Raw genomic sequence first — 16,138 nt, 5'->3', positions numbered from 1 at the left:
CATCGACCGGAAGTGACGAGAGGCAAGGCCCAAGCGGAGGGAATGCATTTGTGATTAGCGGCAGAAGTGCTGACTGTTTGCTTCCTGTAGAGAGCTGCCTTCCGTGAATGCAGGGAGAAGCGGGAGCCACATGCTGCTGCCGAGCGCCGCTGGAGTCTTTCTAGGGTTATGGGCGCGTTTGTAGCCCTCAGAGCCTCATTTAAGTGGTTTCCTTGCAGAAAATAAGCTGAGTTCTTTGAGGCTGTCCAAGGAATTGCCCTTTTTTGTTTCTCCCAGGGGCTGTGTCTACGTTGGCATGATTTTGCGCAAAAGCATGCTTCCTGTCTACACTGGCGGGAGTTCTTGCACAAGAACACTGAGTTCTAATGTGTGAAATCAGTGCTTATTGTGCAAGAACTATGATGTGCCTGCTCAGGAAAAAGCCCTCTTGTGCAACTCTTCTTGCCAGTGTAGACAGGCAATATGAATTTATTGCGCAAGAAAGCCCGATAGCTAAAATGGCCATTGGAGCTTTCTTGCACAAGAGAGCGTCTACGCTGGCACAGATGCTTTTGTGCAAAAGCACATATCCTGCACAAAAGCACATGCCAGTGTAGACTCTCTCTTGCGCAAATACTTTAATGCAAAAACTCTTGCGTTAAAAGTATTTGCACAAAATCTTGCCGAAGCAGATGTAGCCAAGATGTCAGGCTTCTGTGGGGGCTGTGCCTGTTATCAGTTCTTGTCAGTCCCTTTTCCCAGGGGTAAGCAGCTGGGAGAGTTTGGGTAAAGTAGGTTAACTAAAGACAAAGTATCTCTGATATTAATGGCAAAATCCTACACTCCCAGAAGAAGAGCGTTTAAAGCAGTGTCTCTCAAAGTGGGCTGCCAACCTGCTCTGGGAAAGCTGCTAATACAACCACCATGATTTGTGGCTTTGATTGGCTCCAGTTCACTCTTTCCAGTGGCAGCCTCTTGGCTGGAAACGGTGACCTGGAACCAATGGTAGACGTGAGGCTCCATGGTTGTAAAGCTTCTAAAGAAAGCTGAGCAGCCTGTTAGCCGCTTTCCCAAAGCAGGCCTGCAACCTACCTTGAGGAATACTGTTTTAAATACTTACTATAATGAACCACCAAGAAGGGATTCACTGTCTGAAATAAGTGAGATGTGAAAAGAGGAAGATGCCTAAGAAATTTCAGACTTTTATAATGCATTCTGAACTATAATAGCAAATGTCACTGAGGTTTGAGGATTGAATTTGTTTTCTATTTACCCGATTCAGCATGTTTCATATTTGTTGAAAAAGAGAGAAAATTGAGAACAATTAAAAATAGAATAGTTTAGTTACTTTAAGGTGTCATATCTGTAAACAGCCATTTAAAAAATAATTATTTGTAAAGTTAAATTTGTAATTTATCTATTTGTAATTAGACCTCAGTCCTGTAAGCTGCCTTTGTGTGATCATTAAAGTTTGCTTACAGGGAAGTAGTTGCAATGTCAAGAAGGCCTTGGGTAAATCATTTCACTTCTCAGTGCCTCAGTTCCCCTATCTGTAAAATAGGGGAGAATGATCCTTGGTAAAGCCCTTTTAGATCTAATGATAACCTGTATAAGAACTAGATAGTGCTATATATTATCACAGTGGGGTCTTGGTAAGTCAGCACTTCCTTGTATCAAAGGTCTAATTTGTGGTTCACTTAACTTTATTGGTGAAGATAACTGTAAGATATCAGTTATGTAGCAACCTCACAATCCTTTTTTTATGAATTTAACCTTACAATGATCAAGTAAGATAGGAAAATACTGTTATTTCTATTGTTTTGATAGAAACTGAGGCACAGATCTTCACTGTATTAATGTACCTAAATTCCCATAGAATAATGGGAGTTAGATGACTAAATACTGTACCTTTGAAGATCTGGGACAGAGATGTATGCCTTGTCTATACTAGAAAGGGTTTGCACCAATTTCCTAATTTAAAATAAGGACATTTTTGCCAGTTTAATGAATTTACTTCAAGTCTTTTGCTGGCATAGCTATTTTATTTAGAGCTGTGATTTTTTTCATGCTTCTAACCAACATAGCTATTCTGGCAGAACTTTTTAAGTGTAGATCAGCTTTAAGTGGTTTGACCACAGTCATGCAATAGGACTGTGGCAGAGCAGGAAACTGAATCTAACTTTTTTTAAGTCCCAGGTTAGCACACTAACCACTGGATCATCCTTCCTCTCTGAATAAAAATAAAGTTGATTATGTATTTTTATAGAGTTAGTCCTAATATATTGTAAAAGAAAACCAAGTTCTGATTCATTAAGTGAAACACCCCCACCCTCCAAGCACCTGTATTAGCTTAAGGGCTGCAGTCATGCAGTTCATTGTGGGATTAGGGCTTGCATGCTTCAATATTTGCAATATATAGTCCTAAAATTAAACTGTTTAAATGACCTTGTCCTATAAATGAGACAAGGAGTGTGTGAAAATCATTTGCAGACTCCTAATATCTTGAGACCCAGCTATCTAGTATTTTGATTCTTAATTAATACATTCACCCATGTATAGAGAAGATACATTCTTTTTGTCAGTTTAATCATTAGTTAGTAGCTTGCACACATCTCTGAGTGCACTGAAATTTATTTTTATGTACAGAGTTGAATATGTTGTGTAACCAGCTGAATTACATGAAATAGCAGTATTCTACGTGCAGGATACAGATGTGTAAGTATATCCCCCGGACATACAACGATAGAGCACAGAAGACTGTACAGTAGTTCTGTCTTTAAGGGGAGACTTCTGGACTTTGCAGTGATGGGATCTAGTGAAGTGGCTGTTAACTTGGGGGTGAAAGAAGCCCAATAACCTGCATGGAGCTGACATTCCCAGTATGCACTTGTTTAGCAATTCAACTCACCGCTAGTGTTGGTAGAACAGCTTCCTGCCCCGCATATACCTCTCTCCCCGCCCGGCCCTGGTAATAAGCCCATGAGCCGCAGCAGGCAGAACTTGGAGGCCACCTGCGCGTCACGCTCGTCGTCATGGCAACCGCGTTGTTGATCGTGGCAGCGAGCGCCACCTTCTGAGGAGCTGGGCGCTTTCGCCGCTGCAACCGTCCACGCCCGCTCTCCTGCCGGCGTTTGCCCTCCAGGGACGACGGGACCCCGGCCCCAGGCATCGGAGCGAGGTGAGAAGGGCGAGGCACCGGGACCACCCACTCCTTCCGCTGCTGCGCTGCCCTCTCCTGGGGCAGGCAGCGGGTGTGGGGGGATGACAGGCGGCGCTGCTCTCCCAGGTGCCGGGGCAGCAGTAAGGGAGGGGGCTGCGCTGCCCTCCCCAGGGCAGGATGCAGGGGACTGTTACAGACTTTTACCCTGGGGACACATGAAAGGGGGAACAGGAGATGTTAGGTTTATATACATGAATTTTGATGGTAACTTTTCCAAATCTACTTTTAATCCTGAATTTTTGTGGGCCTTGAGTTACAGTCCAAATTCACCCCTTCCCCTGGCTTTGCTTTGTGTACGTCTACACTGGCATTATTTCGAAATAACTTAGTCCATGTCTACACAGCAGCAGTTATTTCGAAATACAGGCAGTCCCCGGGTTATGTACAAGATAGGGACTGTAGGTTTGTTCTTAAGTTGAATTTGTATGTTAGTCGGAACTGGTACCTATTGTAGGGGAAACTCTAGCCAAACATTTCTCCAGAGCTCAGTTTTATTCTCCCACACCTCACTTCCCTCAGTCCTTTATTCTCAAGCTGAGGTGTCTGCTGAGAAAAGCCACTCGCGTCTCCCTGGTCTGCTGGGGGGGAGGCGCTAGCTTCGCGTCTCCCTAGTCTGCTGGGGGGAAGCAGCTAGTGTGGGGTTGCCTCACCCCGTTTGTAAGTAGGGATCTGATGTAAGTCGGATCCATGTAACCCGGGGACTGCCTGTAGTGTGGAAATACTGTCAAGCTGGAGGACTTCCTATTCGGCCTCCTGTAACCCTCATTGTAGGAGGAGTAAGGGAAGTCGGAGGAAGAGTGCTCTGTTTCAAAATAAGTGCTGTGTGGACGCTCCTAATTTCGAAATAAGCTACACCCGTGGTCACCAACCCATTGATTGTGATTGACCGGGTCCGGTCTGAGGTATTCTGGCGGCACAGGTGCACGGCATCGCCCCTGAGCGCACGGCGCATGCGCAGACCCACCCATGGGGAGCGGGCCTGCCCCTGTAGGGTGCTCAGGCCTGCCCCTGGGGTGCAAGGTGCATGCGCAGCCCGGCTACAGCTGCTGACACGCAGCCCAGGCCCGCCCCTGGGGCTCACAGCACATGCACAGCCCGGCTAAGGCCACTGGTGTGCAGCGCGGGGCCCGCCCCTAGGACGCATGGTGCAAGTGCGGCCCAGTCCAGCCTGGCTGTTGCTCCTGGTGCGTGAGCCGGGCCGTGTAGGGCCCCGCGGCTGTGAGGGGAAGGGCGTTGCTGGCCGGCGCCGTGGGGATGTGGGCAGGCCAGCGCTGCGGGAGCCGGGCACGTGGTGCCTGATGGCAGCTGTAAGGGACGCCACGCGCCCCTTACAGCTGCCATCAGGCACCCCCCATCAGTTGGCGCCCTGGGCAGCTGCCGGGCTCGCCCGTGCCTCTGTCCTGCCCTGCGATTAACTGGTCGATCTTGGGGGGCTGACCAGTTGATCACAAGGCTTTTGAGGGTCCCTCCAATGCCCTTCACCCCCAAGATAAATGCCACGCTGATGCTACTTCCAGGGACAATGGAGGTAGCGCGGGCTTCTGGTGGGGTGGAGGGAGTTCTGCAGCTGCACGCCAGGTCCCAGAAGTGCACAGGCTGGTCTTCCTCCCCCCTCAACAGCTGGTGTGGTACTTAAAATGCCAGTCTGTCGTGCGCTGGAGACTTTGTTCTCCTGCTGCCTTCCTGCTCGCAGGGAAGGGGGTGTGGGTCTGGGACTGCGCAGGCTCTGGTTGCTCGGGCAGAACGCGCTGCCATCGGAAGTGGAGGAGCAAGGCGCATGCTGCCCGAGCAATTGTGGCTGGCGTGGTCCAGGACTCCTCCTCACCCCAGCACAGGAAGGCAGCAGGGGAATAAAGTTCCCAGCACGCTGGCTCCAGCTGCTCAGGTGACGTGCGCTGCCATGGGGTGCGGAAGAGCAAGGTGCACACTGCCCGAGCGGTTGGGGCTGGCGTGGTCCGGGACTCCCCCTCGCCTGTTCCCACCCAACGCAGGAAGGCATCAGGCGCTTGACAGACTAGCGTTTCAGGTACCGTGTTGCTGTTTGGGGGATGAGAGAACATCCCACACACTTCCTGGGCCTTGGTGCGCAGCTGTAGGATCCCCAGGTACCAGTCCCTGTACCCTCCCCCCGCCCGGAATCCCAAAGTACCCTGGCCCCAGCACCCATTGGCAACCTGCCCTGGCACCCACCAGCACCCTGTCCCCTGTCCCGGCACCCTGTCCCCTATCCCAGCATCCACTGGCACCCTGTCCTCTGCCCCAGATCCTTGCCCCGGTACCCACTGGCACCCTGTCCCAGGCCTCTGCCCTGGCACCCACTGGCACCCTGTCCTCTGCCCCAGCACCCACAAGCACCCTGTCCCCTGCCTCAGCATCCAGTCCCCACCAGCACAGTTGGGGCCACATTAGTGAGGCTTGAGGGGTTTGGAGGTGTTGTGTTTTTGTATCTCACTTGTGTGGCCCCGATTGACTTTTCTGTGGGTCAGTTACCCCTGATTCAAAACAGGTTCTCCGCCCTTCTCATAAATAAAGAAAATGCTGAAACCTTTTGTGTTGGACATATTTTATTTAAAAATAAAGGCTGTCCAACAAGCCCCCAGTTGGGGCCAACCCCTCATCTGGCCACAGCTTCATAACACTCCTGTACCTCCCCCCCCCCCTAATTCCAAATCTGAGCCTATCATATACTGGAACCCCCTGTCCTGAGCCTCTCACATCCCCAAACTCCTGCACCCCCCATGTCCTCAGTCTTCTGCCACAACACTCTAGCACCATTTACACACTGCAAATCTGTGTCCTAAGCCCATTATACTCCCAACCTCCCTGCCCTGAGCCCCTCACACACCCAACTCAAACTCCTGCACTCTCACATCCACAAGCCTGTGGCTTGCTCAGTACCCCAACCCTCCATCTGAGCCCAACACTCCCCAGCCTGGAGCCCCTTCTCTGAGCCAGCATCCCCTCTTTTTGCATCCAAATTCCCTCCCAGAGCTTGCACTTCTCACTCTTTCCCACACCTGAATCCCTCATTCACACCCCAGAGCCCGCACCTCCTGTCTCCCAGTGAGGCTAGACTGCAGGAGTTTTTCAGGCAAACACGCTCTTTTGGCAGCCCCTGTATTCATCGTTCCACGAAGACTGAGGGGGCTTCCAAAAAAAGTTTTTTTTCCCGACATTTGGCCCAGTCTAAATGGGCCAAATGTCAGAAAAATTTCTTCCAATGGAAGGATTGAAAAAAAGCAGCAGTGTAGCCATACCCTGAGAGTGTATAAGGGCTAGGGACAGCAAGTGATGGAAAAAAGGGGAACAGAGAGGGCAGGGCCTCAAGGAAGGGGTGGGGTCTTGGGGAAGGGATGGGGTAGATCATGGATTGTCCTGACATTTAAAAAGTGATCTTGGGTGTAAAAAGGTTGGAGACCACTGAACTACACAATTCACGTAGCTCAATTTGCATAGCTTATTTCGAGTTAAGCCCTTCTGTGTAGATGCACCCTTCTTAAGGAACAATAATACAACCTAAGCCTCAATCTAATCTGTGTCCCTGAGTTTGGCTTTCCTGTGGGTTTATCACTAGGATCTCCTGTGCCTTAATTTCCTCTCCCTAAAGAACCACTTTCACATTCTTTATAGCAATGGTTTTCTCAACCAGAAGTACCCCGAGGGTCTTCCAAGGGGTACATCACTTCATTTAGATATTTGCCTGGTTTTACAACAGGCTACATAAAAAGCACTAGTGAAGTCAATACAAACTACATTTTCATGCAATGACTTATTTGTACTGCTCTATATGCTATATGCCAAAATGTAAGTACAATCTTTATATTCCAATTAATTTATTTTACAATTTTATGGTAAAATGGGAAAGTACGTAGTTTTCCACAAAGTGCTGTGACAGTTTTGTATTTTTATGTCTGATTTGGTAAGCAAGTCATTTTTAAGTGAGGTGAAACTTGGAGGTATACAAGATAAATCAGACTCTTGAAAGGGGTACCATAGGCCTCATGTACACTACACTAGGGATCAATGCTCTGAAGTTGATTGGACACAGATTGCTCTGCAGTTGACTCCTGAACTCTGCTTCAGACAAGAAGAGTAAGGTAAGCTGATGGGAGAGTTTCTGTCATTGATGCCCCACAGTGTAGACACAGCAATAGCTCGACCTAAGGTATGTTGTCTCCAGCTATGTTATTCATGTAGCTACAATTGAGTGCCTTAGATCAACTTTCTGCAGTAATGTAGACATAGGCATACTCTGGAAAGGGTGAGAGGCGCTGATGGAATTAATCACATATCTGGCACAATGAATCAACAGAATTTCAATCAATTTTATACTGGCAGCTAACTGAATCAGCAAAGTCTTGCCACCCTTTTATACTCTATTTTAGATTTTGCATGCTCTATGCATTGTAGAAAACAAGATTCTAGAGTATACAAAATGTGAATTAAATGTGGAGACTAGTAAACCATCTGACTATAAAATATTTCACCATATATTGTTTCTGAAAATCAGGTTATACACAGTGAGCGAGAGAGAATTTTTAGTGTTACATGTGTTGTTGTTATTTAGTTATATTACAGTAGTACCTAATCTGAATTAGTGATAGAAATGTAGCCGTGTTAGTCTGGTGTAGCTGAAACAGAATACAGGACTATGTAGCACTTTAAAGACTAACAAGATGAGCTTTCGCGGGCCAGACCCACTTCCTCAGATCAAATAGTGGAAGAAAATAGTCACAACCATATATACTAAAGGATACAATTAAAAAAAAGTGAACACATATTAAAAGGACAAATCACATTTCAGAACAGAAGGGGGATGCGGGGGGGGAAGGAAGGTAAATGATATTAGAGGTGGGGAAAGGTTGATGTCTGTGAGCTAATGGTATTAGAGGTGATAATTGGAAAATTAGACACCACCCTCTACATGCACAATTTTGGTCCCAGCGTGCATCAGTAGTATAACTCAGAAAGTAAAGTAGCGCAGGCACTGTGGGATAGCTAATCCACAGTGCATCAGTCTCAAAGTTGACAGCAGTCTCCCTTACGGGGACATGCTACTTCAAACTATGCTGAATTCTTCCCCGCAGTGGGGACACAGATCTTTTACTTGGCAAAATTGGGTGACCAGAAATTGACCTTTATAGATTCAACTTTATTTTATAGTGTAGATATGGCCTAACTACCAGGTTTATTAGCTAAGAAAAAAGAATGAGAGGTAAAAGCAGGTAAAATATAATTATAGGTAAATCAGTTTGTAACTTCAAATAACAGCAGTGATGTAATAAACTGCCATTTCCCCAAAAGTCTTTTCCAAGGCTACCAAGAATAAAATGCTTTAGTAAGGCATTTGATACAGTACCACATGGGGAATTATTGGTTAAATTGGAAAAGATAGGGATTAATATGAAAGTTGAGAGGTGGATAAGCAACTGGTTAAAGGGGAGACTACAGCGGGTCATATTGAAAGGTGAACTGTCAGGTTGGAGGAAGGTTACTAGCGGAGTTCCTCAGGGATCAGTTTTGGGGCCAATTTTATTTAATCTTTTTATTGCTGATCTTGGCACCAAAAGTGGAAGTGTCCGAATAAAATTTGCGGATGACACAAAGTTGGGAGCTATTGCCAATTCAGAAAAGGATCGGGCTATCATACAGGAAGATCTGGATGATCTTGTAAATTGGAGTGATAGCAATAGGATGAAATTTAATAGTGAGAAGTGTAAGGTTATGCATTTAGGGATTAATAACAAGAATTTTAGTTATAAGCTGGGGACACATCAGTTGGCAGTAATGGAGGAGGAGAAGGACCTCAGAGTCCTGGTTGATTATAGAATGACTATGAGCCGCCATTGTGACATGGCCGTGAAAAAGGCTAATACGATCTTGGGATGTATTAGGCGAGGTATTTCCAGTAGGGATAAGGAGGTGTTAGTGCCATTATACAAGGCATTGGTGAGATCCCATTTGGAATACTGCGTGCAGTTCTGGTCTCCCATGTTTAAGAAGGATGAATTCAAACTGGAACAGGTACAAAGAAGGGCCACTAGGATGATCCGAGGAATGGAAAACCTGTCTTATGAAAGGAGACTCAAGGAGCTTGGCTTGTTTACCTTAACCAAAAGAAGGCTGAGGGGGGACATGATTGCACTTTTTAAATATATTAGAGGGATAAATACCAGGGAGGGAGAGGAATTATTTAAGCTTAATACCAATGTGGACACAAGAACAAATGGATATAAGATGGCTAGTAGGAAGTTTAGACTTGAGATTAGACGAAGGTTTCTAACCATTAGAGGAGTGAGGTTCTGGAATGATTATAGTCATTCTATAATCAGTGTCCCATAATAAAGGGAAGTAGTGGGGGCAAAAGATCTATCTGGTTTCAAGATTAAACTAGATGGGTTTATGAAGGGGATGGTTTGATGAGATAGCATGATCTTGGTAACTAATTGACCATTCATTATCAGTGGGAATAGGTCAATGGAGGAATGATAGGAGTTACTATAGAGAACTTTCTGTGTGTCTGGCTGATGAGTCTTGCCCACATGCTCAGGGTTTAGCTGATCGCCATATTTGGGGTCGGGAAGGAATTTTCCTCCAGGGTGGATTGGCAGAGGCCCTGGAGGTTTTTTGCCGTCCTCTGTAGCATGGGGTACGGATCACAGCTAGAGGATTCTCTGCATCTTGGGGTCTTCAAGTATTTGAAAGCTTCAATATCTGAGATATAGGTGAGAGGATTATTCTGGGAGGGGTGGGTGAGATTCTGTGGCCTGCACTGTGCAGGGGGTCAGACTAGATGATCATAATGGTCCCTTCTGACCTTCAAGTCTATGAGTCTAACTCTGGGCATGTCTATCTTCTCATTCAATTTTCTGCTCTATTAGGCTACGTCTATACTGTGGAGCTATTTCAAATAGCTATTCTATGTCTTTAAAGCAGCCCATTATTTTGAAATAGATTTTGAAATAACAGATGTGCTATTCCGGCATCTCTCTAACCCTCGTTCAGGGTTAAGGGACGATCGGAATAGCACTTTATAATTTTGAAATAAGCTATTTTGAAATTACCTTGAAATAAGCTATGCTAATTGCTTATTTTGTATGCAAGGGTGTAGATACACCCTTAGAATTCTAACAGTCCAGAGATGAAAGATATGTTCTTGAATGCATATTTATAGCTCTTTTTTATACAGAATGCTAGCTGATAATACCCACGCGATTTTTCTTCTTTGACTGATAGTAAGGATTCCATTCATAATCTTTGTCCTCACAAACAATGACCACTTGTTTTGAAATTAGCATTTTCAGATAAAGTCCTTAAGTTCTTCATTAGCATTTCATAAGATTTCTTTGATGGATAATTTAGTTACAGTAAAAGTTTGCTGTTAATTATAACAGGATGAGATAAGTGAGACTGATACAGTAATGATCCATTAGTTTTCATGAAGTTTAAACATTTGAATACACAGTTATACATTCAATATTTAGTTTGATCTATCCTAATAGCAAGTAGGTTGGCCTGAATACATTCCTACATCTAACAATCGCTTTGATCTTGACTAACACAAAAGTGTGGTATGTCCTGTGGTTGTTGGTAAGAATCATCTTGAGGTTAGGTGGTTGTCTATAGGAGACTATGGGTCTGTCTCCCAGATCCTCTCGGAGTTTAGTATCCTGTTCCAGTATAGGCTGTAACCTTAAGATGATTCTTACCAACAACCACAGGACATACCCCACTAATACCAACCCTGGTACCTTCCCTTGCAACAAACCCCGTTTCCAGCTTTGTCCACATATTCACTCTTCTGCTACCATTATTGGACCCAACCAAGTGAGTTATGAGATCAAGAACACATATTCCTGCGCATCCAGAAATATAATTTATGCAATCATGTGCCGAAAGTGTCCGTCCGCTATGTACATTGGACAAACGTCTCAGACACTTCGCCAAAGGATCAATGCCCACAAAACAGATATCAGACAGGATCACAAAAACAGTTTCTTGCCATTTGAACCAGAAAGGACATTGTCTCAACGACTTGATTACCTGTATCCTGCTTCAAAGACCTTTTAAGTCTTCACTTCAAAGAGAATCCTCTGAACTGTCATTCATACTTAAATTCGACACTTTACACTCAAATTTCAATAAAGACGCTAATTATCTTACCCATTACAAAGATAGCTTCCCCAATTATCATCTCTAATATCATTAGCTCACAGACATTTACCTCCCCCGCCCTTCCCGTCCCTCCATCCCCCTTCTGTTCTGAAATTTGATTTGTCCTTTTCATATGTGTTCATTTTTTTAATTGTATCCTTTGGTATATATGGTTGTGCCAATTTTCTTCCACTATTTGATCTGAGGAAGTGGGTCTAGCCCATGAAAGCTCATCACCTATTAAACCATCTTGTTAGTCTTTAAAGTGCTACACAGTCCTGTTTTTTGTTTCAGCTGCACCAGACTAACACGGCTACATTTCTACCACAAGTGAATTGGGCTGTTGCTCTGATTTAATCTGGTTTACCAGCAACACCGTGCCTATTCAGAAGACAGGGGAAAATGTTGATGCCAAGTCAAAAAAATCCAGAGCGGTAGCAGACAGTTTGAAAACTTGAAGGACAGAATGAAAAGTGGGGACACCAGAAAAAGCAAGAGATGAGGCATATCATATATTTATCAGAAGCCCTGATATGGAAACTGCCAAAATCCAAGATTTTCACGTTCAGATCTACTAAGACTAAAAGAGCAATATAAGTCAAGTTGTCTTTGTAGCATTTAGAATCACGTTTATCATTTCCAGTTATTTCCTTTTGTATGAACCAAGAACAGAATAGAGTCCTAGATATCCATTTGTAATTTTGAGTTTAAGTACATACTGTAGAAGGTTTTTCTATTGTAGAAGCCTGTGTTGCTTAAGATTGTGAACATTTTTGTTACTAATACATTCTAATTTTTATGCAAGTACAGATTAATATTGTAAGAAAATTTAATAAACTATAAAATATATTTTGATATCATGTTTTCTGATGCATTTAGATGTCGTCAAATAGATTGACACCACCTGCTGATAAAGAGACTTGGAACAATTGCTTGCCACCTATAGCTTTACCTATGTCATCAACAGCTGGAATCTCATCATCACACAATAAATTATTGAAATACCGAAGATTAAAGGAACAGCAAAAGACACTTAATCAGATAGTGTGAGTTTTATATAATCTATGTATACGTTTTAGAGATTTATGTCTCAGTCTGTATTTGAGTCCATTTGTTCAAGAGCTCCTCCTAAGCGGTAATAGCTAGGACCACCAATTTTGGTATGCAGCTTCTTTTTCTTGTAACTTAAAACAAGGTCAGGATTTGCTTGTGCCAGGAAAGGGGCTGTTTCCTTAACATGGAAAAGGAGGGGCTATTTAGAGGGACCAATTCTGAGAGTGACCGCTGGGGGCAGCAAGCCTACAAGGGAGAGCCATCCTGTTGAGTATCCACTGGGGGCAACCATACCACCAAGGGAGTGGCCAGCAGAGCTGCTGCTCTGCCATCTTGACTGCCAGCACATTGGGTAAATAGCACCCCTGCCCCAAACACTTCCCCCATTCTGGCCTATGGCTGCGACATCGGAGATGGGGAGAGAAAAAGACCCTTGGTAGCTGGGGGAGAGAAAAGGTCCTTGGAGGCTGGGAGAGGAGGGGATGGGACTGGGAAGAGAGAAAAGGCCTGTGCTGGATTGGACCCTCTACCCTGAGCCCCTCCTCACCTCAACCCTCATTCTCGCACCCCCCAACCTCTCGTACTGCCTTCCCCCACATCTTCAAGACCCTGCCCTGATTCCTGCACCCCCCCCACGCCACCAGCTCCCTGTCCTGAAGGACCTGAGCAGCACCAGATAAGTTTTCTAGTTCCATCAAGTTGAGAGGTTTTAACAATCTCTTTCTTAGAGTTTTATACTGCCACCCATTACTATGGTAGCAAAGTGCCTTACATATAAAATCAATAGCAAGATCTCTAATGGTCTTCTTCATGGAGTCTCTCTGATACCTCTCCCTTTACATGGCCAAAACTCTGTTTGGGGTAATTTTAGGGGGACAGTGTAGAGGGACAGTGTTGGAAATGAGTGTCCCTTATGATGGTAAGGTTTTCTCAAAAAGGAAGGTTCCTTTGCAATTTTAACTGAAGATGGTCAGACTCTGGATTAGCCTGAATTCCTCTAGAAGATTGCTCTATTACTGGGTGCCCTCAGTAGATAAAAATGTGTCCCCAGCTCTTGCATGCTTCGATTAGGCCTTAGTGATTTGCATTGTCCCAGAGGAGCACCCTGTTATGGTGATTCATAGAGTGACATATATTAATATTATGCAAATACAGTGCTATACAAGCCCTGTGTATTAATAAGCATTTAAAAACATTAGGGTAACTTTATGTATTTTTTATAGGTGTGACTAGTAACTAAATTAACACAGACATCTATTGCTAAGGGTTTTTAAAAAAAATATTAATTGCAACTATCTTGTAAATTACTATATTTCTTGTTCTGGAACTTTTTTGTGTGTGTGATTGCCCTGTTGATATAAATTCAAGGATTATGCTTTAGCACATGCTTAACTTAGTATGTGAGTCCCATTCATGTCAGTGATACTACTAGAATGTTTAAAGTTAAGCACATGTGTAAGTCTTTGTGGGATTGTAGTCATGCTGGGATCAGATGTGGTAAAGGTACGCAATTGCATGGATAACCCTAGAACACAGGTACATACATAGAATGTATATAAATACACACAATATTTCCATTTGATTATGGCTGAGATATGGGTGTCTCATTATATAAAGAGAGAGCAAATTGGAAAATCTTACTGTATAGAGTTGAAATAGTTGGTAAACATGAAAAAGGAATTTGTAGCACTTTATAATAACTCTATAATATTATGCTTAAAATTTTATTTAAAAGTTTTTAACACTTTTTCCAACTATAATTCAGAATTGACCGGGCTTTAAAAAATTATAAAGCAACCATGGAAGAAAAGTATCGGAGAGGTCCCACGCCTCCTGAGCCAGAACTACCTTCTACTGTGAGTTTTTAATCCCTTTCAGCTGTAATGTTTAATTTTGATCACATTGTCTTTGATTCTTGTTGATGATGTATTTAGTCTCTTATCTGCAAATATTAACAAAGTAGAGGCCAATCCTGCACTAAGTCATAAATAACTTTATTCGTGTGAAAATGTCTCAGAAGGTTAGGTGTATTAGTCTGTAACTTCAAAAACAATGGGTAGTTCTGTGGCACGTTAGAGTCTAACAAAAATATATAGTACTGTATCATGAGCTTTTGTGTGTAAAACCTTGTTCATCAGATGAACTGGAATGGAAATAACAGAAACCAAGATTAATATAATAGCAAAAAAGTATCTGTCAATTGTAGGACCCATGCTAATGAGCTAATTAAGTGGGCTGGAAGTGTCTGATTTTTAGATTTTTATGTAAAAAAGCAGTTATTAAAGGCAGAGGAGATTGATTTTATAATGTGATATTCAGTTAATTGTCTTTGTTCAAGCTCAGGGTAACAGCATTAAATTTGTAGATGAATACCAAGTCCACATTTTCTCTCTGTAATTGGCTGGTGAAATTCCTTTGTAGAAGAACGGCTACTTTTAAATCCATGGTTGAGTTACCAGGCAGATTAAAATGTTCTCCTACAGGTTTGTGTGTGTTACCATTTCTGATTTGTGCCCATTCATTCTTAGTTGTAGAGACTGCCCCATTTAGCCAATATACATAGCAGAGGGGCATTGCTGGCACTTGATGGCATGTATCACATTAGATGGCATTATATCACATGTGCAGTTGTGTGAGCCTGATGTTGTGGTTTATGTAGTTAGGTCCTGTCAAGGCTGATTCCCCACTCTGGCATGATAAATGCAGAAGAGGGGGCCCGCAAAAGTATCCCAAAACCTTATCTCTCCAGGCTTTGGTATAAAACTCCCCTCCCCCCCCAATCCTAAAAAACCTAGATTTTGGGGATGAAAATCCACTGCCACCATCAAGTGCTTTTAAACCCACAAAGAGGGGTGGACACTTGAAACCAACCCCAGGGGCACCGCAAGCTCTTTTCCCTAAAGAGCTTGAAAAAGAAAAGAAAAAATACATACTGCAGTCTGTGGCTGCTATCCTGTAGTCAGAGGCATGCAGATCCCATAGACAGATGTTTCAGGACACAGAACTGAACCAATACCAGGTTAATAAAAAAGAAAGAACTTTTATTATCAAAACAATACTCCTGTTTCAAGCATGACGACTAGATGGAAAAGTCACCAATTAATATACTCATGAGGGACTCCCATGGGCCAAAACTTAGTTACAAAGGAGCGGAAAACCCATTTCTAAATGCACAGATATCAGATTCCCATTCCCAAACCATAAAACAACAAAACCTAATGGATTTATCTAGACTTTGCCCTCCTTACAGATGGTAAAGAGTCTTTTCTTGGAGAGGGACATGTTGTCTATCCCCCTCAGTATCTGGAGAGTCAACTGGCCCAGAGACAAAGAAGGGAAAACCCAAAAATTCCTTTGTCTGTTTGAAATCCCTATCTGCATTTCTATTGTCTGACTGCTACCTGGCTAGGTACAGTAAACCCCTTAGTCCCCAGGCTACTGGCCATCCCTCATGACCATGACAGGTCCTGTGATAGATATGTGGACAGAGATGGCAACAGGTTTGTCCCAGCCTTTGTAACATAGCAATCTGTGAGGATGAGGGCAAATCGTGATGAAATCTGAAGTAGTTATCTTCTGAGCTTCCTTCATCACTCACCACTCCTGCAGCCTGCTTGTCTCAATGAAATTAAAAAAAGGGCTGCAGAAGCTCTCAGACCTACTATTGAATCTGCCAGATACACCTTTGCTTTCCTGTTGGTAAAGCAAAGAATAGCCAGCAAAGAGAGTGGG

General features: G+C 43.8%; 1 protein-coding gene across 1 annotated transcript in view; it reads left to right on the top strand.

Moving 5' to 3' along the window:
• The first annotated feature begins 168 nt into the window (after nt 1–168).
• The window catches only part of DNAH12 (dynein axonemal heavy chain 12), a 235,155-nt gene continuing 219,185 nt past the window's right edge, over nt 169–16,138 (top strand). The window contains exons 1-4 of the mRNA XM_089781364.1: nt 169–180; nt 678–770; nt 12,233–12,399; nt 14,172–14,262. Coding sequence (XP_089637490.1) covers nt 169–180; nt 678–770; nt 12,233–12,399; nt 14,172–14,262 — 363 coding nt within the window. The remainder of the gene's footprint in view (nt 181–677; nt 771–12,232; nt 12,400–14,171; nt 14,263–16,138) is intronic.

This window comes from Pelodiscus sinensis, chromosome 11 (genome assembly GCF_052426305.1).
Source record: "Pelodiscus sinensis isolate ZL-2025 chromosome 11, ASM5242630v1, whole genome shotgun sequence".
Lineage (NCBI taxonomy): Eukaryota > Metazoa > Chordata > Testudines > Trionychidae > Pelodiscus > Pelodiscus sinensis.
Note: the sequence above shows the minus strand (reverse complement) of the source record. Positions and strands in the feature narration are given on the sequence as shown.